General features: G+C 50.0%; 1 protein-coding gene across 1 annotated transcript in view; it reads right to left on the reverse strand.

The window, feature by feature from the left end:
* The window catches only part of LOC146020606 (integrin alpha-M-like), a 184,906-nt gene that overhangs the window by 69,416 nt on the left and 89,193 nt on the right, over positions 1-26,297 (reverse strand). Inside the window, exons 11-16 of the mRNA XM_083153855.1 lie at positions 20,999-21,066; positions 20,672-20,804; positions 19,925-20,064; positions 10,006-10,143; positions 1,730-1,957; positions 585-715 (exon numbers count right to left, since the gene is read on the reverse strand). Coding sequence (XP_083009981.1) covers positions 585-715; positions 1,730-1,957; positions 10,006-10,143; positions 19,925-20,064; positions 20,672-20,804; positions 20,999-21,066 — 838 coding nt within the window. The remainder of the gene's footprint in view (positions 1-584; positions 716-1,729; positions 1,958-10,005; positions 10,144-19,924; positions 20,065-20,671; positions 20,805-20,998; positions 21,067-26,297) is intronic.

The raw sequence follows: 26,297 nt of genomic DNA on the forward strand, positions 1-26,297 counted from the left end.
ATCACACAATGAGCCCTTATAGGACCCTGAGTGACATCACAAAATGAGCCATTATAGGACCCTGAGTGACATCACACAATGAGCCATTATAGGACCCTAAGTGACATCACAAAATGAGCCCTTATAGGACCCTGAGTGACATCACAAAATGAGCCATTATAGGACCCTGAGTGACATCACACAATGAGCCATTATAGGACCCTGAGTGACATCACACAATGAGCCCTTATAGGACCCTGAGTGACATCACAAAATGAGCCATTATAGGACCCTGAGTGACGTCACACAATGAGCCATTATAGGACCCTGAGTGACATCACACAATGAGCCATTATAGGACCCTGAGTGACATCACACAATGAGCCATTATAAGACAGTGAGTGACATGACATCAAACTATGAGTCTTTGTTGGATCCTGAATGATGTCATGCAATGAGCCATTATAGGATGGAGAGGGATATATATATATATATATATATATATATATATATATATATATATATATATAAATATATATGAACCTCAAGTCACAGCTGGTGCTGTTCATATTGACGTATATGGACAATAGGACAATAGGACTCACCTCAATATAAGGACATTGCCCTCACTCCCTACAGTAAGATCGGGAAGCCCATCTCCCGTCATGTCCAGATTCCCAGCCACCGACTTTCCAAAGAACATCATGTCTCCTGATAGCCGCCTGCCTGCAATGCGCTGGGGAAGAGGAATGTGAGAGGAAATCAGAATGTATAATACCAATGCTGAAGCACACTGCTCTGATTCCAGTGGGCCTGATTCAGAGTTGTGCACAGTCCCCAGCGCAGAGCGTATGAGGGATGCTGTAATAACAATGCTGTGCTGAAGCACACTGCTCTGATCCCATTGGGCCTGATTCAGAGTTGTGCAGAGCGTATGTGGGATGCTGTAATAACAATGCTGAAGCACACTGCTCTGATCCCATTGGGCCTGATTCAGAGTTGTGCACAGTCCCCAGCGCAGAGCGTATGAGGGATGCTGTAATAACAATGCTGAAGCACACTGCTCTGATTCCAGTGGGCCTGATTCAGAGTTGTGCACAGTCCCCAGTGCAGAGCGTATGTGGGATGCTGTAATAACAATGCTGAAGCACACTGCTCTGATCCCATTGGGCCGGATTCAGAGTTGCGCACAGTCCCCAGTGCAGAGCGTATGAGGAATGCTGTAATACCAATGCTGAAGCACACTGATCTGATCCCATTGGGCCTGATTCAGAGTTGTGCAGAGTCCCCAGCACAGAGCGTATGAAGGATGATGTAATAACAATGCTGAAGCACACTGCTCTGATCCTATTGGGCCTGATTCAGAGCTACAGAAAGGACGTGGTGCACTGATACTAACACATAATCATCATCTATGTTCTCATGGCTGAGCTTGTAGGAAAATACAGGTCTTATGGTCATTTCCAATAGACTGATGCTGATTGGTAGATGGAGCTATCTGCCAATCACAGGGCACCATTCTCTTACTGCCTCCCGGCCAGACAGTTACTAAGTGTCACCATTCTGATTGGTGGATGGCTGAAGGTATCCACCAATCAGAGAGGGTAATTTGGGGGAGTTTGCTTCAAAGCAGCAGTGATAGAGGTTCACGGCGATGCAGCATTTTTGAAAAGGTTTAAACTCTTGTCCGTCTGACATTGGGGCTGATCCATATCTAAAATGTCATTACGTCACAATATACTGTAGTCACCTGTATGTATGAAGTCCTGAAGCCCCCGGCCTGGCCTGGGAAGATGTACAGAGCCCCCCGGTAGTTGTCCTCATAGGGGGCACCGACGGCCAGGTCAGGAAGCTTATCTCCTGTCAGGTCTGGTAGAACGACGATGGCAGAACCGAAATTGCCCTCAGACTGGTTACTGTTCCCCTGCAGGGTCTGGGGACATGTGATGGTGACTGGGGTCCTGCTGGGATCAGTGACCTGGGAGCAAACACACTCTGATCAGCTTCATATTCATATATGTACAGTATATGTGTCGGTGACATGAGGACAAGGACCCCAATTGTGGGACGTCCCTGCAGGTAACTCAATGGGATAACAAAATAGAGAAAAATACTAATTACAGATGGAGGAACTCATTAATCAGTCATACATTATCCAAACACCCAGTATATGTATATAATCAGAACAATAAGCATCTTCCTAAATCAAAGGTTCCCAAAGTCGGTCCTCAGGACACAGTACATGTTTTGCAGGTCTCCTCACAGATTCAAAAGTGAAATAAATAGCTCCACCTGTGATCAGTCAGTAATGAGTGCACCTGCAGGGTGACCTGGAAAACGTGACCTGTGTGTGGTCCGAGGACTGGGTTTGAGAACCACTGTCCTAAACCTTTAAGAGATCACAGCATATGGTTCAGTTTATTAAAACAATCTTTGATTTGTATGTTGACTTCCATCCCACTGCAGATAAATGAAGCTCCCCGCCCTCCCCACTCTCCCAATCCCATCTCCAGCCTCATTATCCTCTTCACCCACTCCAGCTAACTGACACTCCCCATCCTCCCCACTCTCCAGCCTGACCACCCACTCCAGCTAGCTGACACTCCCCATCCTCCCCACTCCTGATCCACTCTCCAGCCTGACCACCCACTCCAGCTAACTGGCACTACCCATCCTCCCCACTCTCCCAATCCCATCTCCAGCCTCATTATCCTCTCCACCCACTCCAGCTAACTGACACTCCCCATCCTCCCCACTCTCCCGATCCACTCTCCAGCCTGACCACCCACTCCAGCTAACTGACACTCCCCACTCTCCCGATCCACTCTCCAGCCTGACCACCCACTCCAGCTAATTGAAACTCCCCTTCCTCCCCACTCTCCCGATCCACTCTCCAGCCAGACCACCCACTCCAGCTAACTGACACTCCCCACTCTCCCGATCCACTCTCCAGCCTGACCACCCACTCCAGCTAACTGACACTCCCCTTCCTCCCCACTCTCCCGATCCACTCTCCAGCCTGACCACCCACTCCAGCTAACTGATACTCCCCACTCTCCCGATCCACTCTCCAGCCTGACCACCCACTCCAGCCTACTGACACTCCCCTTCCTCCCCACTCTCCCGATCCACTCTCCAGACTGACCACCCACTCCACCTAACTGATGCTCCCCACTCACACAATCCCCTCTCTAGCCTCATTATCCTCTCCAGGCTGACCCCCCACTCCAGCTAACTGACCCTCCCCACCCTCCCTACTCTCCCAATCTCCTCTCCAGCCTCATTGTCCTCTCCTGCTTGACCACCCACTTAAGCTAACTTACACTCCCCACTCTCCTGATCCCCTAGCCAGCCTGACCACCCACTCCAGCTAACTGACTCTCCCTAATCTCCTGATCCCCTCTCCAGCCTGAACACCCACTCCAGCTAACTGACACTCCCCACTCTCCCGATCTCCTCACCAGCCACATTATCCTCTCTAGCCTGACCACCCACTCCACCTATGTAACTCTCCCCATCCCTCTCCAGCCGTATTATCCTCTACAGCCTGACCACCCACTCCAGCTAACTGACACTCCCGATCTCCTCACCAGCCACATTATCCTCTCTAGCCTGACCACCCACTCCACCTATGTAACTCTCCCCATCCCTCTCCAGCCGTATTATTCCCTCCAGCCTGACCACCCACTCCAGCTAACTGACACTCCCCACTCTCCCGATCTCCTCGCCAGCCACATTATCCTCTCTAGCCTGACCACCCACTCCACCTATGTAACTCTCCCCATCCCTCTCCAGCCGTATTATCCTCTCCAGACTGACCACCCACTCCACCTAACTGATGCTCCTCACTCTCACAATCCCCTCTCTAGCCTCATTATCCTCTCCAGGCTGACCCCCCACTCCAGCTAACTGACCCTCCCCACCCTCCCTACTCTCCCAATCTCCTCTCCAGCCTCATTGTCCTCTCCTGCTTGACCACCCACTTAAGCTAACTTACACTCCCCACTCTCCTGATCCCCTAGCCAGCCTGACCACCCACTCCAGCTAACTGACTCTCCCTAATCTCCTGATCCCCTCTCCAGCCTGAACACCCACTCCAGCTAACTGACACTCCCGATCTCCTCACCAGCCACATTATCCTCTCTAGCCTGACCACCCACTCCACCTATGTAACTCTCCCCATCCCTCTCCAGCCGTATTATTCCCTCCAGCCTGACCACCCACTCCAGCTAAATGACACTCCCCACTCTCCCGATCTCCTCGCCAGCCACATTATCCTCTCTAGCCTGACCACCCACTCCACCTATGTAACTCTCCCCATCCCTCTCCAGCCATATTATCCTCTACAGCCTGACCACCCACTCCAGCTAACTGACACTCCCCACCCTCCTGATCCACTCTCCAGCCTTATTGTCTTCTCTATCCTGACCACCCACTAGAGCTCACTGATGCTACCCACTCTCCCAATCCCCTTTCCAGCCTCATTATCCTCTCCAGCCTGACCACCCACTCCAGCTAACTGACCCTCCCCACTCTCCCAATCACCTCTCCAGCCTCATTGTCCACTCCAGCCTGACCCCCCACTCCAGCTGATGCTCCCCACTCTCCCAATCCCCTTTCCAGCCTCATTATCCTCTCCAGGCTGACCACCCACTCCAGCTAACTGACCCTCCCCACCCTCCCTACTCTCCCAATCCCCTCTCCAGCCTCATTGTCCTCTCCAGCCTGACCACCAACTAAAGCTAACTGATGCTCCCCACTCTCACAATCCCCTCTCAAGCCTCATTATCCTCTCCAGCCTGACCACCCACTCCAGCTAACTAAAGGTTTCCACCCTACCAACCCCTCTCCAGCCGGATTATCCTGTCCAATCTGACCATCAACTTCAGCTAACTAATGCTCCCCACCCTCCCGATCCACTCTCCAGCCACATTATCCTCTCAAAAAACAAGTTGGTGGTAGTGCACTTACCTATGCAGAAATCGCTAATAAACAAGTGTATAACTGATTATTTAGGTATCACATTAAGTTTAAGTTTATTTAAAAAGCAACCTTTAATATGCAAATAATAATGAACAAATTAATAAAACATGCTAAAATATTCTCCTTAATAAAGGAACATATAAAATATATATATAAATGCCCTTCATCTCTGGCCCCATAGCCGAAGATGAAGGGCCGGGAGCCAGAAGTTCCGGACTTCCGATTTGCGTTCTAACAGCCAGAGACAAACGGACGGAAGCTCTGGACTTCCGGCTGCATTCCACCAGCAGAGGCCGACGGCGGACACACACTCTGGTTGTCTCCTGGAGGTTCAGATGCCGCCACCGCCACCTCCTCTCCTCTATTTCCGCCCCCACCTTAAGCCCTATTAAGGGTTTACAATAACATTGGCTTTTTCCGCATTAACCGTTTACGCGGGCATATATTAAAATCAATATGCGTTCCACGGTCCGGAAGTTGGATGCGGCGTGCGTTCCAACAACCGGAAGTGGAACGCTATTAGATAAACTATTGCTATTTTTGAGTATTTTTATATAACAACTAGGTGATTCATCGCGCCCTACGGGCGCTCTTCACACCGTCGTAAGGGGCTGCGCCCCCTTAATTTGTGAACATTTGTATATGAGACATATGGTTAGAATTGTATGTAAGATGCCTGTATTGCAACTTGAGTTATAGGTGAAATGTGTTAAATAGAGAGCATATGATGTGGAAGGGGGTGTGTATTGTTTTGTTTAATTAAAAAGCGGTTACAGAGTAAGATGTACATTGATAGTGTGGATGGTACAGTGACATTTGTGGGTGTGGGGGGGGTGCGTGCGTGTTCTTTAGGTGTGTGTGCAATAGTATAGTAGGGTGTTTCTGAGTCAGCGGCTCCCCACTGGCGGAGGTCACGACACAGGAAAACAGGAGGCTGGGTAGTGATAGGGGTGTGTGGGCATAAGGGGGACTAAAGAGGAGGGTGGGGGACACTGTGCAGCTTCTGCCAGTGGGTGAGGGTCCAGCATGGCAGCACAGGAGTACAGGACGGCGGCCCTGAGTCAGTGTCTCCTCCTACTGGGTGGGAGTTAGGGTACATGAGAGCAGGAGGCTGGGCTATGAGGCATGATAGGGGTATGTGGGCAACACAGCGTCAGCCACTCCCCAGTAATGGAAGTTACGGTTCAGGAGAGCAGGAAGCTGGGTAGTGATAGGGGTGTGTGAGTATACGGGGGACTAAAGAGGGGCTTAGAGGTGCTGTGAATTGCCGGAGGGGCGGGGGGGTGCCGTGAATCAAGGGAGGTAGGGGGCGCAGGTGTCCGAAAATCGCGGGAGAGGGCGGGGGTCCGCAAAGCGCGGGAGGGGGCGTGAATCGCGCTAGGGGGGGTTACGAATTGCGGGAGGGGGGGTGCGCAGGGGTGACGTGAATCGCGGGAGGGGGCGTGAATCGCGGGAGGGGGGCGTGAATCGCGGGAGGGGGGGTGCGCGGGGGGTCCGTGAATTGCGGGAGGGGGGGGCACGGGGCGCGATGAATCACCTAGTTGGTTATATATTCTTGTAGAAGGATGGTAGGATGTTGCTGTCATTCAGAATGCATTTACATAAACAGTAATAGTAGCAGTAAAAGGTCTGACTTAAAACACCTACAGTAAAACAGACCAGGTGTTATATATTATACAAAGAATTGGTTGATGATGTGTAGGTTGACGTGCACATAGTTCATAGTTGTCACTGGAAAAAAATTGCCACAAGAAAAAAATCAACACAGAAAGGTCAACACATGTTAATGTTGACATAAGTGTGACACCTCATTGGTGTCCATGTCGACACATGAGAATGAATATGAAAACATTCATAAAAAGAAAAATAAATTTTCAAAAACTCATGTCAACCTTTTTCATTGTCGACCATAGCCGTGTCAGTGTTTTGCATGTGCCATTTAATCCTATGGTTGCCGTGAATCACGCGCGGGGGGGGGGGGGGAGGGAGGAGGTGAGGGGTGTCCGCGAATCACGGGAGGAGGGGTCGTGGGTGGATGCCGTGAATTGCAGCAGGAGGGGGTGTCGCGGGGGGGGGGTGTGGGTGCCGCGAATCGTGGGAGGGGGGGGCGCGGGGGGTTGCAGTGAATCGTGGGAGGGTGGGTCGCGGGGGCGGGGGGTTGCCGCAATGACAGGAGGGGGGTCAGGGGGGGGAAAATCGCGGTAGGGTGGTACCGCGAACCGCGGGAGGGGGGACCCGGGGGGTTGGCACGAATCATGGGAGGGGGGGTCGCAGGATGCGGCGAATCGCAGGAGGGGGGGGGTGTCACGGGGTGGGGCCGCGAATCGCGGGAGTCGCTGGGGGTGCCGCAAATTGTGGGGGGTGTGCTGCGAATCGCGGGAGGGTGCCGCAAATCGCCACAAGAAAAAATCAACACAGAAAGGTCAACACATGTAAATGTTGACATAAGTGTGGCACTTCATTGGTGTCCATGTCGACACATGAGAATGAATATGAAAACATTCAAAAAGTGAAAAATAAATCTTCAAAAGCTCATGTCAACCTTTTTCATTGTCGACCATAGCCATGTCAGTGTTTTGCATGTGCCAATTAATCGTGGGGTTGCTGTGAATGGGGGGGGAGGGAGGTGGGGGTTGTCTGCGAATTGCGCGGGGGGGTCGCGGGGGGGGGGGGGTGCCGCGAATTGCGGGAGAGGGGGTCGTGGGTGACGCAAATCGCGGGAGGGGGGTCGCGTGGGGGGTACCGCGAATCACGGGAGGGGGTCGCTGGGGTGCCGCAAATCGCCACAAGAAAAAATCAACACAGAAAGGTCAACACATGTAAATGTTGACATAAGTGTGGCACTTCATTGGTGTCCATGTCGACACATGAGAATGAATATGAAAAATATTGAAAAAGTGAAAAATAAATCTTGTCAACCGTTTTCATTGTCGACCATAGCCATGTCAGTGTTTTGCCTGTGCCATTTAATCGTGGGGATGCCGTGAATGTGGGGGGGGGGGGGGGGGGGGGAGGTGCATACCCAACATGACCCTCTCCAGGAGGGACACATTGCTCTGTTTCTGGACTTTCTTCTTAATTTATGGATTACCATCACCTGTGCTTAAACACCTTTCTTATCAATTACCCTGTTTGAAATGACAGGTGATGACAATCATAAATTAAGATGGAAGTCCACAAACAGAGCATTCTGTCCCTCCTGGAGAGGGTCATGTTGGGAGGTATGGAGGTGTGGGGCGCTCACCTGGTGTGTCTGGTGTGTAGCTGTGTCTTTGCTGTGTAACATGGAGAGGCAGAGAGGGTGTCTGGCACTGTCTGTGGGCTCGCTGGGCTGGTTCTCTGTCATGTGAGTCAGTCATGTGAGTCAGAGGCTCCACCCAGGGTTATATCTCCAGACACACTTTGAGTGACAGATGTAGCCAAATATATAAGAGATATATCAAGTGTACAATTCAGACTGCCTCCTATAAGTCACATATCTCCACAATCGATGCGGATGATTACTAATGGTGTTTATTTAACATGATTGTAATTGAATGATTGTCATATGATGCACTTCCTGTTTGAGGGTATATAATCCCTGATTTGACTCAGGTACACCTTTGAAAAAGTTGTCCGAGAACAACGAAACGTGTCAGGTTGCACTTGTATGTTTGGGCTCTAAATTGGACATCCGACTTGGACCAGCTCCCCCACAATACCAGTTTTCATATGAATTACAAATTGGGAGACAAAGTTTAACCATCGGAGGGGAGCACTAATAGGAACATGCAGGCCTGACACTAAGTATAACTTTCCATTGTCCTTTCAACAGTAAATATATACAATATGTGTGCATTTATATATATTTTATATGTTCCTTTATTAAGGAGAATTTTTGATCATGTTTTATTAATTTGCAAATTATTATTTGCATATTAAAAGTTGCTTTTTAAATAAACTTAAACTTCATATGTGATACCCAATTGATCAGTTATACATTTGTTTATTAGCGATTTCTGCATAGGTACAGTAAGTGCTCCATCACCAACTTGTTTTTTCCTTTATTCTTTTTTCTTGGGGGATTGATCCTCCCCTGTGTGTGAGCAGCTAGCTCAACATCCCACCCCACCAACGCCTGTATTGTTTACTTAGGTGACTATTCTTTTACATTATCCTCTCAAGCCTAACCACCCACTCCACCTAACTGATGCTCCTCACCCTCCCCCACTCTCCGATCCCCTTTCCAGCCTGACCACCCATTCCAGCTAACTGACGCTCACCACTCTACCGATCCCATCTCCAGCCTCATTGTCTTCTCCACTTTAGCTAACTGATGCTCCCCACCCTCCCACTCTCCCAATATCCTCTCCAGCCACATTATCCTCTCCAGCCCGACCGCCCACTCTACCTATCTGATGATCCTCACTCTCCCGATCAGTTCTCCAGACTCATTTTCCTCTCTAGCCTGACCAACTACTCCAACTGACGCTCCTCACCCTCCCGAACCACTCTCCAGCCTGACCACCCACTCCAGCCTACTTGATCTCCAGCCTTACTACTCTCTCCAGCTTCAGCACCCACCCCTTCCTCAGCACCAGCTACATGCTATCAACACTTTCCAAACTCCCCATCCACTCAAGCCAACGGATGTTGCCCAGTCTCTCCACCCTCACCACATTATCTCTGGTCTCACATCCCCCCCAGGCTACTTGCTCTCCAGCCTCCGTACCCTTTCTGGCTTCAGCCCCCACCACTGCCTCAGCATCAGCTACATCCAATTATCACTCATCAACCTCCTTAACCACTCCAGCCAACTGGTGCTCTCTAGTCAACCCACTGTCTCCAGCCTCGCCCACTCCACCATCTATCTCCAGGATCTTCTCCAGTTGCACAGGTGAATTTGATCACTGCTGAGAACAATCTAAATGTGCATCTAGCAGAAAATATTCTCTGTTGGAGAAGAGGTGGGAGAACCGATAATGTTCTGTGAATCATCTCTCTGCTAATCATCTTCTGCCCTCCATAACAACCACTGAATATACTTTTGTATGGCGGTCTCACCTGATCAGTGATGGGACACAGGAAAACACGGCCACCTGGGGTATTTGGGGAGTAGTATGTTGGGGCTCCAACCAACAGAAGAAACTTGGTAGAATTTACACGGGCCACACTCAGCACAGAACCAAAGTACGATCCAATCTGAGAGAACAAGCACATGACACAGTGAGAGGGTTAGTGGGGAAATAATCGGTATCTGGACGCCCGATTTTAAAATCGGGTCGGAAAATCGAATCGCATCCGATATCGCATGCGATGCGATTTTCCATAGGATTCAATGTTAACATAGTCCTGTTCATTTCTCCACTATGTAAATACTGTTTCCACGGGAGGAGAAGAGAGGAACGATATACTCTGGGTGGGGGCACTCTGATCTCACAGACTGTAGGTTAGGCTATTGTTACACCTGTTTAAAACATAATATTTATTTTGAACATCATTAAAAATATATGATTACAACCTTAATGGGTATTCCTGGTCTTGTTTCAGTGCTGTGCAAAATTATATTATGATGGTTGGTATAAATTAGGCTTAATACCTCGGAGCTGCAGAAAAAATTGCAATTTTAACTACAGTGGGGTGTGACCACTGACCAGTGCGGTTACAACTCTCAACATCCCCCCTCCCCTCCTTCCCTTTTCTATAAAGCATTTCTCCACTATCCAAGTGGGCATAGAGCTGATATTATATAGCGTGGCGAGCGCAGCGAGGGGCCGCGGATTACTTAAAATGTTTTCCGCGTCCCCTCGCAGGGCTCACCACGCTATATAAAATCAACTCTATTCCCACTTGGATAGTGGGGAAATGAACAGGACCTTGTTAATATTAAATCCTATGCAAAATCGCATCGCATGCGATTCGATGAGATTTTGCTGAAAAGCGCTTCGAATTGCATCTGATTGTATGCCTTAAGGTAAGGCATACAATCACAAAATCGGGCGTCCAGATACTACATAAGTACCAAATAATCTTGGTTTGTGCACTGGGTGGCATTGGGGCTATTTATGAAGCTGCACCATCTGTACCAGGGAGGATGGAGTAATTCAGTAGAACAGCTGTACCATAGAGGATGGAGTAATTCAGTAGGACAGCTGTTCTATGGAGGAAAACAGTAGACCCACTGTACCATGGGGGATTTAGGAATACAGTAGAACAGCTGTAACATGGAGGATGTATGAATACAGTAGACCAGCAGTACTATGGAGGATGGAGGAATACAGTAGAACAGCTGTACTATGGAGGATGTATGAATACAGTAGACCAGCAGTACTATGGAGGATGGAGGAATACAGTAGACCAGCTGTACTATGGAGGAATACAGTAGAACAGCAGTACTATGGAGGATGTATGAATACAGTAGACCAGCAGTACTATGGAGGATGGAGGAATACAGTAGACCAGCTGTACTATGGAGGATGGATGAATACAGTAGAACAGCAGTACCAGGGAGGATGGAGGAATACAGTAGACCAGCAGTACTATGGAGGATGGAGGAATACAGTAGACCAGCTGTACTATGGAGGATGGAGGAATACAGTAGACCAGCTGTACCATGGAGGATGTATGAATACAGTAGACCAGCTGTACCATGGAGGATGTATGAATACAGTAGACCAGCTGTACCATGGAGGATGTATGAATACAGTAGACCAGCAGTACTATGGAGGATGGAGGAATACAGTAGAACAGCTGTACTATGGAGGATGGAGGAATACAGTAGAACAGCTGTACTATGGAGGATGGAGGAATACAGTAGACCATCTGTACCATGGAGGAATACCGTAGACCATCTGTACCAGGGAGGATGGAGGAAAACAGTAGACCAGCAGTACCATGGAGGATGGAGGAATACAGTAGACCAGCTGTACCATGCAGGATAGAGGAATACAGTAGTCCAGCTGTACCATGGAGGATGGAGGAATACAGTAGTCCAGCTGTACCATGGAGGATGGAGGAATACAGTAGTCCAGCTGTAATATGGAGGATGGAGGAATACAGTAGACCAGCTGTACTATGGAGGATGGAGGAATACAGTAGTCCAGCTGTACCATGGAGGATGGAGGAATACAGTAGAACAGCTGTAACATGGAGGGTGGAGGAATACAGTAGAACAGCAGTACCATGGAGGATGTATGAATACAGTAGACCAGCAGTACTATGGAGGATGGAGGAATACAGTAGAACAGCTGTACTATGGAGGATGTATGAATACAGTAGACCAGCAGTACTATGGAGGATGGAGGAATACAGTAGACCAGCTGTACCATGGAGGAATACAGTAGTCCAGCTGTACCATGGAGGATGGAGGAATACAGTAGTCCAGCTGTACCATGGAGGATGGAGGAATACAGTAGTCCAGCTGTACCATGGAGGATGGAGGAATACAGTAGTCCAGCTGTACCATGGAGGATGGAGGAATACAGTAGTCCAGCTGTACCATGGAGGATGGAGGAATACAGTAGACTAGATTACTAGATTGTAAGCTCCTCCGAGCAGGGCCCTCTTCCCTCCTGTTGTCAAAGCCCACTTCTCTTCACATTTCACTCACAGCTCTCCTATACTCCAAGACTCAGTGACCATCTTCGTCTGTATACTCTTCTCCATCATTGGCCTCAAGCCTCTAATTGTATGTTGATTGAGTCCTCACTACTTATATCCAAGCTGTAATGTGTATTGAACTGTGGCGCTCTTTATTTGTACTGTATTTTTGTTATTTATTCAATGTTATGCCAAGCTTTGTCTCCCTGTATTGTTCCTTTGTACGGCGCTGGGAAACACTTGTGGCGGCTTATAAATAAAATTATAATAATAATAATAAAAGACCAGCAGTACCATGGAGGATGGATGAATACAGTAGACCAGCAGTACCAGGGAGGATGGATGAATACAGTAGACCAGCAGTACCAGGGAGGATGTAGGAATACAATAGACCAGCTGTACTATGGAGGATGGTTGAATACAGTAGACCAGCTGTACTATGGAAGTTGGATGAATACAGTAGAACAGCTGTAATATGGAGGATGGAGGAATACAGTAGACCAGCTGTAATATGGAGGAATACATTAGAACCGTTGTACTATGGAGGATGGGGTAATACAGTAGAACAGCTGTACCATGGAGGATGGAGGAATACAGTAGACCTGTAGTACTATGGAGGAATACAGTAGACCAGCTGTACTATGGAGGATGGATGAATACAGTAGACCGGCTGTACCATGAAGGATGGAGGAATACAGTAGACCAGCTTTACCATGGAGGATGGAGGAATACAGTGGAACAGCTGTACTATGGAGAATGTATGAATACAGTAGACCAGCTGTACCATGGAGGATGGAGGAATACAGTAGACCAGCTGTACTATGGAGGTTGAGGAATACAGTAGACAAGCAGTACTATGGAAGTTGGAGGAATACAGTAGACCAGCTGTACCATGGAGGATGGAGGAATACAGTAGACCAGCTGTACTATGGAGGTTGGAGGAATACAGTAGACCAGCTGTACTATGGAGGTTGGAGGAATACAGTAGACCAGCAGTACTATGGAGGTTGGAGGAATACAGTAGACAAGCAGTACTATGGAGGATGGAGGAATACAGTAGACCATCTGTACCATGGAGGATGGAGGAATACAGTAGACCAGCTGTACTATGGAGGTTGGAGGAATACAGTAGACCAGCAGTACTATGGAGGTTGGAGGAATACAGTAGACCAGCTGTACTATGGAGGATGGATGAATACAGTAGACCAGCAGTACTATGGAGGATGGAGGAATACAGTAGACCAGCTGTACCATGGAGGATGGAGGAATACAGTAGACCAGCTGTACTATGGAGGATGGAGGAATACAGTAGACCAGCAGTACTATGGAGGATGGAGGAATACAGTAGACCAGCAGTACCATGGAGGATGGATGAATACAGTAGACCAGCTGTACCATGGAGGAATACAGTAGAACAGCAGTACTATGGAGGATGTGTGAATACCGTAGACCAGCAGTACTATGGAGGATGGAGGAATACAGTAGACCAGCTGTACCATGGAGGATGGATGAAAACAGTAGAACAGCTGTACCATGGAGGAATACAGTAGAACAGCAGTACTATGGAGGATCTGTGAATATAGTAGACCAGCAGTACCATGGAGGATGGATGAATACAGTAGACCAGCTGTACTATGGAGAATGGAGGAATACAGTAGACCGGATGTACTATGGAGGATGGAGGAATACAGTAGACCAGCTGTACTAATGAGGATGGATAAATACAGTAGACCAGCTGTACCATGGAGGATGGAGGAATACAGTAGACCAGCAGTACCATGGAGGATGGATGAATACAGTAGACCAGCTGTACCATGGAGGAATACAGTGGAACAGCTGTACTATAGAGGATGTATGAATACAGTAGACCAGCTGTACCATGGAGGATGGAGGAATACAGTAGACCAGCTGTACTATGGAGGATGGAGGAATACAGTAGACCAGCTGTACTATGGAGGATGGAGGAATACAGTGGAACAGCTGTACTATGGAGGATGTATGAATACAGTAAAACAGCAGTACCATGGAGGAATACAGTAGACAAGTATTAGCAAGCACTCTAGTACACATTTGTGAATTTAGGAAATGGATCCAACATATTATAGGGGGCAAATAATAGAAAAAATAGAAGATCCCAAGGAGCAATCTTAGAGTCCCTGCTGCCTCAGTGTAGATGGAGGGTCACTGGAGGGTCCTCCTTGGAAAGGAACTACGGTCTACGAACGACACTGATGGCGCTTGACTCCAGTGTTTTGTTTTATGTATACATTTTTGAGGTATACAGATGCGGAAAGAAAAAAATATCTGTCAGATTACATCCAACAACTGAACCAAACTTTTAGGTATAGAATATCTCAGAGCGTACCGAACTCACAAAGTTAATCGTGAGCCCCCGTGCATAAAGGTATCTTTTATAGGGTCACCACCTGTGTTAGGGTCTGGTAGGGTCACTGGTGTGCGTACCGTACTCACTACTATGTCAAGTGTATGCCTCTCATCAAGGTTTCTTTATCGACTATGGTCACAGTATTTACACGTCTCACTCCACATTCATGTGTCGAGTTTGGCGAGAGAAGAGGATATAACAATGAATGAGCACAGGACCACAATTGTATAGGTTTCACACAACCACCTTCCACCAGATGCGTACCAAACTCACAGGAAAAATAATGCCACTGTGTTCATAAAGGTATCTTTTTATCCAACAAGTGTCATAGGTCTGGAGATGAAATAAATGTGTAGCGTACCGTACTTACAGCACGGTTAGCACAGACGGTACTTATGTAGTATTTTGGCGCCCGATTTAGAAATCGGGTCGGATCGTGCACATCGCATGCGACCAAATCGGATGCGATGCGATGCGATGGACCCGATTTTTCCATAGGAATCAATGTTAAAATGGAATGAGTCCATTTTAACATGGAATTCAATGGGAAAAGGGGTCCTTTTCATACCCCTACTATCCAAGTGGGCATGGAGTTGGATATAAACCTGTGGCGAGCGTAGCGAGCCACCGAGCCCGAAGCGTGGCGAGCGGACACAGAATACCGTCCCCTCGCGGGGCTCGCCACGCTTCGGGCTCGGTGGCTCGCTACGCTCCCCACAGGTTTATATCCAACTCCATGCCCACTTGGATAGTAGGGGTATGAAAAGGACCCCTTTTTCCCATTGAATTCCATGTTAAAATGGACTCAGTTCATTTTAACATTGAATCCTATGGAAAAATCGGGTCATCGCATCGCATCTGATTGTATGCCTTAACTTAAGGCATACAATCAAAAAATCGGGCGCCCAGATATATGAGTAGCAGGTTCTTTACAGATGTATTATCCGGTTTTGACCAATTCAAATCATATGCCAGTGGTGTGGGCAATAAGAAAAAAGGAATGGTCTTAGTGCCACTTCAAAAATTTATTGTACATCACACCAAAAATACATACGATAATACATAAAAAGATTAAAAAGGGGTTTACCTGAGTAGTGGCCTGGGGTGGACACATCCACAACCCAGGTCCAAAAAATTCAGTCACTCCTTAGGCCCGAGTAAATTTTTGAAGTGGCACTAAGACCATTCATTTTTTCTTATTGCCCACACCACTGGCATATGAGTTGAATTGGTCAAAACCGGATAATACATCTGTAAAGAACCTGCTACGCATATGTCTGTGCTAACCGTGCTGTAAGTACATTTATTTCATCTCCAGACCTATGACACTTGTTGGATAAAAAGATACCTTTATGAACACGGTGGCATTATTTTTCCTGTGAGTTTGGTACGCATCTGGTGGAAGGTGTTTGTATGAGACCTATACAATTGTGGTCCTGTGCTCATCCATTGTTATATCCTCTTCTCTCACCGAACTCGACACATGAATGTGGAGTGAGACGTGTAAATACGGTGACCATAGTCGATAAAGAAACCTTGATGAGAGGCATACACTTGACATAGTAGTGAGTACGGTACGCACACCAGTGACCCTACCAGACCCTAACACAGGTGGTGACCCTATACAAGATACCTTTATGCACGGGGGCTCACGATTAACTTTGTGAGTTCGGTACGCTCTGAGATATTCTATACCTAAAAGTTTGGTTCAGTTGTTGGATGTAATCTGACAGATATCTTTTTCTTTCCACATCTGTATACCTCAAAAATGTATGCATAGAACGAAACACTGGAGTCAAGCGCCATCAGTGTCGTTCATAGACCATATTATAGGGGGCAATACTGGATGCACAGCTATTAGGCAATATATGGGTTCTGGGGCTTGTGAGAAGCTCCTCTGTGGGCTGTCCAATATTCTCTTACAATGTGATTATGTACCTGATAATGGGGTCTTTGTACTAAGTTTTGGAGAGAGATAAAGTGGAGTGAGATAAAGTAACAACCAATTAGCTTTTAAGGTAGTACTTGCAAATGACAGTTAGGGGCCTATTGGCTGGTACTTTATCTACCTCCACTTTATCTTCCTTCAAGGCTTAGTACATCTCACCCAATGTCCTCTACCTTCTTTGGGGTCACACTACATAGGTAAAAGGTTATTATCTGCCGCCTCTACATGTGTTATGTGAGTTTTATGTTGCACAAGTTGCATGTTCTAGGTTTTGTATATTATTTTATGTTATTTCCGTTTCCTTAGAGTGGAGGCAGATTATAGAGAGGTGTATGGAGTACGGGTGTAGAACCTCATCATCTTACTAGAACTGGGAAACTATGGGTGACATTCTATGGATTGTCATAAATTCGCGTTTTTTTTATTGCACCACTTTGCCCTTTTTCAAATCGCAAGATTGGGCCGTTTTTCGCATATTTAATGAGATGCGAAAAACAGGCCAAATAGTGCGAATAGGTGCGAGGTGGTGCGATGTCTTTAGTCCTGCAAATGTGCGATTTTCATGTCTGAAAATCGCACATTTGCAGGAAAGCGCAAACTAAAAAAAAAAAAACACGCGCGGGGTCCCCCGCCAGAGCATAACCAGCCCGGGGCTCATTGAGCCGGTGCTGGTGACATAAAATCAGGGTCCCCGACAAATAGGGGTCCCCTTGATTTAATGAAACCAGCACCAGGCTCAAGGTCCGGCGCTGGTCCCCAAAATACGGGGGACAAAATGACTAGGGGTCCCCCATATTTTAAGAAACAGCACCGGGCCAAACCAGCAAGCAGGGTAATGCCACAGCCGGGGGACACTTATTATATAAGGTCCCGCGGCCAAAGCATTATCCCCGTGGCCGGTCAGCATGGGCAGGGGTCCTGGGGAAGTGGGGAACCCCCCTCCAGGACTTACCAGCCCATGCTGAAAGTCCGGGGCTGTCCCCGATGCCCCTGGGCGGTGGGTATCAGGCTGATGGATTGTGTAAAAAAAAGAAGAAAAACTATTGTTTTCTACTGGCGAACTATGAGTCCCAGCAAGCCTACCCCACATGCTGTGACTTGGAGAACCACAAGTCCCAGCATGCGGGGCATTAAAGGGCCCGCTGGTACTTGTAGTTCCATAGTACAAAAAATAGTTAAATAAAACACACTGACACCCTGAAAAATAAAAGTTTAATACACAAATAACACACACACACTGATACTTACCTACCTTGAGCCCGTAGGTTGGTCCCTGGGTCCTGGGTCCGGGCTCCGGGCTCCAGGGCTGAAGAGTCCGGTTCCGGGGCCTTGGTCCTGGTTCCGGGGCTCCAGGGCTGAAGAGTCCAGTTCCGTGGCCTTGGTCCTGGTTCCGGGGCTTGTCCTGGTGTTTCGGGGCTGGTCCGGGGTCCAGGATCCGATGAAGTCCACAGGAGTACCTGAGGAAGGAAATCCTACTCACCTGGTCCCCGGCGACGACATCGGCATCCTCTCCGGCAGACGCGCTGCTCCCGGCTGCTGTGGTACCCGCTCTCGGACTGAAGAGGCGAAGAGATTTTCATCTTCCGCGCCTTTCTCGGCTCCTGATTGGCCGCTAGCCGGCCAATGGAATCATTCTGAGAAGAGGCGCGGAAGATGAATATCTCTGCGCCTCTTAAGTCCGAGAGCGGGTACCACAGCAGCCGGGAGCAGCGCGTCTGCCGGAGAGGATGCCGATGTCGTCGCCGGGGACCAGGTGAGTAGGATTTCCTTCCTCAGTTACCCCTGTGGACTTCATCGGATCCTGGACCCCGGACCAACCCCGGAACCAGGACCAAGGCCCCGGAACCGGACTCTTCAGCCCTGGAGCCCCGGAGCCCGGACCCAGGACCCAGGGACCGACCTACGGGCTCAAGGTAGGTAAGTATCAGTGTGTGTGTGTTATGTGTGTATTAAACTTTTATTTTTCATGGTGTCAGTGTGTTTTATTTAACTATTTTTTGTACTATGGAACTATAAGTACCAGCGGGCCCTTTAATGCCCCGCATGCTGGGACTTGTGGTTCTCCAAGTCCCAGCATGCGGGGTAGGCTTGCTGGGACTCATAGTTCGACAGTAGAAAACAATAGTTTATCTTCTTTTTTTTACACAATCCATCAGCCCGATGCCCACCGCCCAGGGGCATCGGGGACAGCCCCGGACTTTCAGCATGGGCTGGTAAGTCCTGGAGGGGGGGGACCCCTTCATTGGGGAGGTCCCCACTTCCCCAGGACCCCTGCCCATGCTGACCAGCCAGGGGGTTAATGCTTTGGCCGCGGGACCTTATATAATAAGTGTCCCCCGGCTGTGGCATTACCCTGCTGGCTGGTTGGGTCCGGTGCTGGTTCTTAAAATACGGGGGACCCCTAGTCATTTTGTCCCCCGTATTTTGGGAACCAGCGCCGGACCTTGAGCCTGGTGCTGGTTTCATTAAATCAAGGGGACCCCTATTTGTCGGGGACCCTGATTTTATGTCACCAGCACCGGCTCAATGAGCCCGGGGCTGGTTATGCTCTGGCGGGGGACCTGCGCTCGTTTTTTTTTTATTTTAACTGTTTTTTTTTTTCATTTTTACACCAGAACCCTGCACAGAACATTGCGATCTGTGCAGGGTTCTGGCTAATTCGCCCATCAGAACCTGGTCTGATTTTTGGGCGAATTATAGTCACACTTTATACAAATCGCATACCATTAAATATGCGATTTGCATACTTTTCCATGTGAAAACATCTGGATGCGATGTGCTGCGAAAAGCAGCCATCGCATTTCCAGTGTGTCCAACTTGTTGCCAAAAATCACATTTTTTTCACATTTTCGGACCTCATTAAATATGCGAAAATGTAAAAAAATGCAATTTCGGCCGTTTTTGCGAGAAAATTCGCAAAAGTCTATTTTTCTCATTCCATAGAATGTCACCCTATGTGTCAATGATAGCGGGCTATAGGTTACTGGTGGTATAATCACTATAAGACCTGTCGGTAGGATGTGCTAGGTTATCTATATTTGGGAACTCACCTGCTCGCCATGAGCCGCAGCCTTTTCATACCATTCTGAGGTGCTCGGGTCCATTCTGAAGAGCAGGACTTTCCCTGTATGCTTGTATCTTGGGGCACCAAGGGCTATCAAGCCACTCGTCACTTCATGCACGGCGTAACCTGAAGAAGTCCAGCACACATGCCATCACACAAATGCCTGACCCCGGGGTTCTCATCTGGGTGTGGGGGCCTTTGGTGGCCACCGTCTACAATCATCTCCTACGGGCTTACCCCCTGGTCATGTCACGGGCTTACCCCCTGGTGATACGACTTGCAGGACCACTGCTAAGCCATGGAGATCAATTACCCTGTCCTAACTAGAGATGATGCTTTCATGGACTGTGGGAATCTCAGCCCTGTTATAGAAAATTAATAGAAAGACACAAAATTGAGTTCAATCAGCGCCTGGTACTGGCCCATGGCTAACTACCAAGCTGTGGGATATGGCCACTGGCTAGGTGCCCTTACTGGCCATCTCCTGCTTCAGGACCACCCAGTCATCCTGGACCTACTGTACAGTTTCCTATGAGGTGGAACACCAGCGCAGGGGGTGCAGATGGTTCCCAGAGGTGAGGTTGGCCTACCCCTCATCTGCCACATGAACAGTGAAGACTCATTTGGGAGGGTGATCTGGGGTCTGCCCAATATTATTCTATTTCTCCTGGCATATCACATTAGTAACCAGTGCTGTTCCCGATCCTGCTTTATGCCCCACACATGCTCTCACCCAGGTAGGAGTCCCTCATGTCAGTCTGGTCCCTTGTGGCATTTATAAAGGTTGCATCCTTCTGCCCATTCCTGTAATTTTTGGCCCCACCGGACCAGTCATATGAGCCAACAGTCCCGAGGAACAGTCCATCCTGCAGAGTAGAAAACACGGACAAGGGGGAGAGCTGGGCCTATTAATACACAAACAGCTGTACAATGCCATCCAACCGGTACAGGAACACAGGGGCTGGAGCATCCGTGTTTCTGGGCATAGCTCTGGCATATCAGTCACATGGGGCAGCAGCCATGTACCGTGTCTGGAATGATAGACCCACGCAGACTGTACCTGTGCTAGGGTCCCGCTGAATCCCTCCTGAGACATCTCAAACTCAAATGAACTTTCAGACTGTGTCCCTGAGAGAGAGAAGACAAGAGAGAGGAAGAAGGAGAGGAAAGGACAGAGGGGGAGAGGGAAGGAAGAAAAGGACAATAGAGGGAGGGAGGGAGGGAGGGAGGGAGAGAGGGTAAGGGAAGGAGAGAGAGGAGGAAGAGAGGGGAGATACAAATAGAGAGGTGGGAGAAGAAGCAAGGGTAAAGAGAGGGAGGAAGAGTGAGGGAAGGGTGGGAGAGAGGGGAGATGAAAAGAGAGGGGTAGGGGAGAAGAAGCAGGGGGGAAAAGGGAAGGAAGGGACAGGAGAGGATGGAGGAAGGGATGGATGGAGGAGTGAGAGAGAGGAAGAGGAGAGGAAAAGAGAGAGGGGGAAGGAAGGATAGGGAGAGTGAGAAGGTGAGAGAAAGAGTGGGTACAGGGACGGAGATAGAGGGGGAGAGAGAAAGAAGTAAGGGAAAATATAGGGAGGGGGAGAGAAGAGAGGGAAGAAAGGATGGAGAGAGAGAGAGGGGGGGTGGGATAGAAAAGATAGGAAGGGTAGGTGAAAACAGAGAGAGGGAGAGAAATGAAGAGTGACGGCAGAGGAAAGGAGAGGGGGGACAGAAAGAGGGAGAATGAGAGTGAGGGGAGTGTGGGGAAATTAAAAAAGGAGAGATAGATGGGGAGAGGGTGCGAGGTAGAGGGGGAGGGAGTGAGAAGGAAGCAAGAGGGAGAGAGGGGGGAGAGAAAGGGAGAGTGAGGGGAGAGGGAAATAGAGGGAGAGATGCGAGAGAGAATGAAAGAGGGGGAGGAAAAGAGGGCAAAAAAGAAAGGGAGAATAAGGGATGCGTAAAAGAGTGGGAGAGAAAAAGAGGGGGAGGGAGAAGGGGTCAAATAAGGAAGGAGGGGAAAAAGAGATGGGGAGAAAGAGGAGAGAGAGAATGAAGTAAGGAGAATTAGAGAGGGGGAGAGTGAGGAGTGAGGAAAAAAAAGAGGGGGAGAGATGCGGAGAAGGAAGGGGTAGAGAGGGAGAAGGGGAGAGAGAAGAAGAGATAGATGGAAAGAGGGAGCAGGAAAAAGACACAAAGATTGCAGTGAGTGACAAAAATACATTTCAAAATTACTGTAGACATTGGCACTGACACTGGAGGCAAAGATAAAACACAGGATTTATACAGGTGAGTCACGCTATGCCTCCTGCCACGCTGCGCTTACTACAGGTGAGTCACGCTATGCCTCCCGCCACGCTGTGCTTACTACAGGTGAGTCACGCTATGCCTCCCGCCACACTGCGCTTACTACAGGTGAGTCACGCTATGCCTCCCGACATGCAGTGCTGTGCTTACTACAGGTGAGTCACGCTATGCCTCCACCACGCTGCGCTTACTACAGGTGAGTCACGCTATGCCTCCCGACATGCAGTGCTGTGCTTACTACAGGTGAGTCACGCTATGCCTCCTGCCATGCTGCGCTTACTACAGGTGAGTCACGCTATGCCTCCTGCCATGCAGCGCTGCGCTTACTACAGGTGAGTCAAGCTATGCCTCCCGCCAAACTGCGCTTACTACAGGTAAGTCAAGCTATGCCTCCCGCCACACTGCGCTTACTGCAGGTGAGTCACGCTATGCCTCCCGCCACACTGCGCTTACTACAGGTGAGTCACGCTATGCCTCCCGACATGCAGTGCTGTGCTTACTACAGGTGAGTCACGCTATGCCTCCACCACGCTGCGCTTACTACAGGTGAGTCACGCTATGCCTCCCGACATGCAGTGCTGTGCTTACTACAGGTGAGTCACGCTATGCCTCCTGCCATGCTGCGCTTACTACAGGTGAGTCACGCTATGCCTCCTGCCATGCAGCGCTGCGCTTACTACAGGTGAGTCAAGCTATGCCTCCCGCCAAACTGCGCTTACTACAGGTAAGTCACGCTATGCCTCCCGCCACACTGCGCTTACTGCAGGTGAGTCACGCTATGCCTCCTGCCACGCTGCGCTTACTACAGGTGAGTCACGCTATGCCTCCCACCACACTGCGCTTACTACAGGTAAGTCACGCTATGCCTCCTATCACACTGCACTTACTACAGGTGAGTCACGCTATGCCTCCCGCCACACTGCGCTTACTACAGGTGAGTCACGCTATGCCTCCCATCACACTGCGCTTTCTACAGGTGAGTCACGCTATGCCTCCCGCCACACTGCGCTTACTACAGGTGAGTCACGCTATGCCTCCCGCCACACTGCGCTTACTACAGGTAAGTCACGCTATGCCTCCCATCACACTGCACTTACTACAGGTGAGTCACGCTATGCCTCCCGACATGCAGTGCTGTGCTTACTACAGGTGAGTCACGCTATGCCTCCCGCCACACTCCGCTTACTACAGGTGAGTCACGCTATGCCTCCTGCCATGCAGCGCTGCGCTTACGACAGGTAAGTCACGCTATGCCTCCAGCCATGCAGCGCTGTGCTTACTACAGGTGAGTCACGCTATGCCTCCCATCACACTGCACTTACTACAGGTGAGTCACGCTATGCCTCCCATCACACTGCACTTACTACAGGTGAGTCACGCTATGCCTCCCGCCACGCTGCGCTTACTACAGATGAGTCACGCTATGCCTCCTGCCATGCAGCGCTGCGCTTACGACAGGTAAGTCACGCTATGCCTCCCGCCACACTGTGCTTACTACAGGTGAGTCACGCTATGCCTCCCGCCACACTGCGCTTACTACAGGTGAGTCACGCTATGCCTCCTGCCACGCTGCGCTTACTACAGGTGAGTCACGCTATGCCTCCCGCCACACTGCACTTACTACAGGTGAGTCACGCTATGCCTCCTGCCACGCTGCGCTTACTACAGGTGAGTCACGCTATGCCTCCTGCCATGCAGCGCTGCGCTTACGACAGGCAAGTCACGCTATGCCTCCCGCCACACTGTGCTTACTACAGGTGAGTCACGCTATGCCTCCCGCCACACTGTGCTTACTACAGGTGAGTCACGCTATGCCTCCAGCCACACTGCGCTTACTACAGGTGAGTCACACTATACCTCCCGTCATGCAGTGCTGTGCTTACTACAGGTAAGTCACGCTATGCCTCCCGCCACACTGCGCTTACTACAGGTGAGTCACGCTATGCCTCCTGCCATGCAGTGCTGTGCTTACTACAGGTGAGTCACGCTATGCCTCCCGCCACACTGCACTTACTATAGGTGAGTCACGCTATGCCTCCCGCCACACTGCGCTTACTACAGGTGAGTCACGCTATGCCTCCTGCCACACTGCACTTACTACAGGTGAGTCACGCTATGCCTCCCGCCACACTGCGCTTACTACAGGTGAGTCACGCTGTGCCTCCCGCCACACTGCACTTACTACAGGTGAGTCACGCTATGCCTCCCGACATGCAGTGCTGTGCTTACTACAGGTGAGTCACGCTATGCCTCCCGCCACACTGCGCTTACTACAGGTGAGTCACGCTATGGCTCCTGCCATGCAGCGCTGTGCTTACTACAGGTGAGTCACGCTATGCCTCCCATCACACTGCACTTACGACAGGTGAGTCACGCTATGCCTCCTGCCATGCAGCGCTGTGCTTACTACAGGTGAGTCACGCTATGCCTCCCGCCACACTGCACTTACTACAGGTGAGTCACGCTATGCCTCCTGCCACGCTGCACTTACTACAGGTGAGTCACGCTATGCCTCCTGCCATGCAGCGCTGCGCTTACGACAGGTAAGTCACGCTATGCCTCCCGCCACACTGTGCTTACTACAGGTGAGTCACGCTATGCCTCCCGCCACACTGCGCTTACTACAGGTGAGTCACGCTATGCCTCCTGCCACGCTGCGCTTACTACAGGTGAGTCACGCTATGCCTCCTGCCATGCAACGCTGCGCTTACTACAGGTGAGTCACGCTATGCCTCCCGCCACACTGCACTTACTACAGGTGAGTCACGCTATGCCTCCTGCCACGCTGCGCTTACTACAGGTGAGTCACGCTATGCCTCCCACCACACTGTGCTTACTACAGGTGAGTCACGCTATGCCTCCCGCCACACTGTGCTTACTACAGGTGAGTCACGCTATGCCTCCCGACATGCAGTGCTGTGCTTAGTACAGGTAAGTCACGCTATGCCTCCCGCCACACTGCGCTTACTACAGGTGAGTTACGCTACGCCTCCTGCCATGCAGTGCTGTGCTTACTACAGGTGAGTAACGCTATGCCTCCCGCCACACTGCACTTACTACAGGTGAGTCACGCTATGCCTCCCGCCACACTGCACTTACTACAGGTGAGTCACGCTATGCCTCCCGCCACACTGCGCTTACTACAGGTGAGTCACGCTATGCCTCCCGCCACACTGCACTTACTACAGGTGAGTCAAGCTATGCCTCCCGCCACACTGCGCTTACTACAGGTGAGTCACGCTATGCCTCCCGACATGCAGTGCTGTGCTTACTACAGGTGAGTCACGCTATGCCTCCCGCCACACTGCACTTACTACAGGTGAGTCACGCTATGCCTCCCGCCACACTGCACTTACTACATGTGAGTCACGCTATGCCTCCTGCCACGCTGCGCTTACTACAGGTGAGTCACGCTATGCCTCCTGCCACGCAGTGCTGCGCTTTCTACAGGTGAGTCACGCTATGACTCCCGCCACACTGCGCTTACTACAGGTGAGTCACACTAAGCCTCCCGCCACGCAGCGTTGTGCTTACTACAGGTGAGTCACGCTATGCCTCCCGCCACACTGCACTTACTACAGGTGAGTCACGCTATGCCTCCTGCCATGCAGCGCTGCGCTTACGACAGGTAAGTCATGCTATGCCTCCCGTCACACTGTGCTTACTACAGGTGAGTCATGCTATGCCTCCCGCCACGCTGCACTTACTACAGGTGAGTCACGCTATGCCTCCTGCCATGCAGTGCTGCGCTTACTACAGGTGAGTCACGCTATGCCTCCCACCACACTGCGCTTACTACAGGTGAGTCACGCTATGCCTCCTGCCATGCAGCGCTGCGCTTACGACAGGTGAGTCACGCTATGCCTCCCGCCACACTGTGCTTACTACAGGTGAGTCACGCTATGCCTCCTGCCATGCAGCGCTGCGCTTACAGCAGGTAAGTCATGCTATGCCTCCCGCCACACTGCGCTTACTACATGTGAGTCACGCTATGCCTCCTGCCACGCTGCGCTTACCACAGGTGAGTCACGCTATGCCTCCCGACATGCAGTGCTGTGCTTTCTACAGGTAAGTCACGC

The sequence above is a fragment of the Crinia signifera genome, chromosome 7 (assembly GCF_055691185.1).
Source record: "Crinia signifera chromosome 7, ASM5569118v1, whole genome shotgun sequence".
Lineage (NCBI taxonomy): Eukaryota > Metazoa > Chordata > Amphibia > Anura > Myobatrachidae > Crinia > Crinia signifera.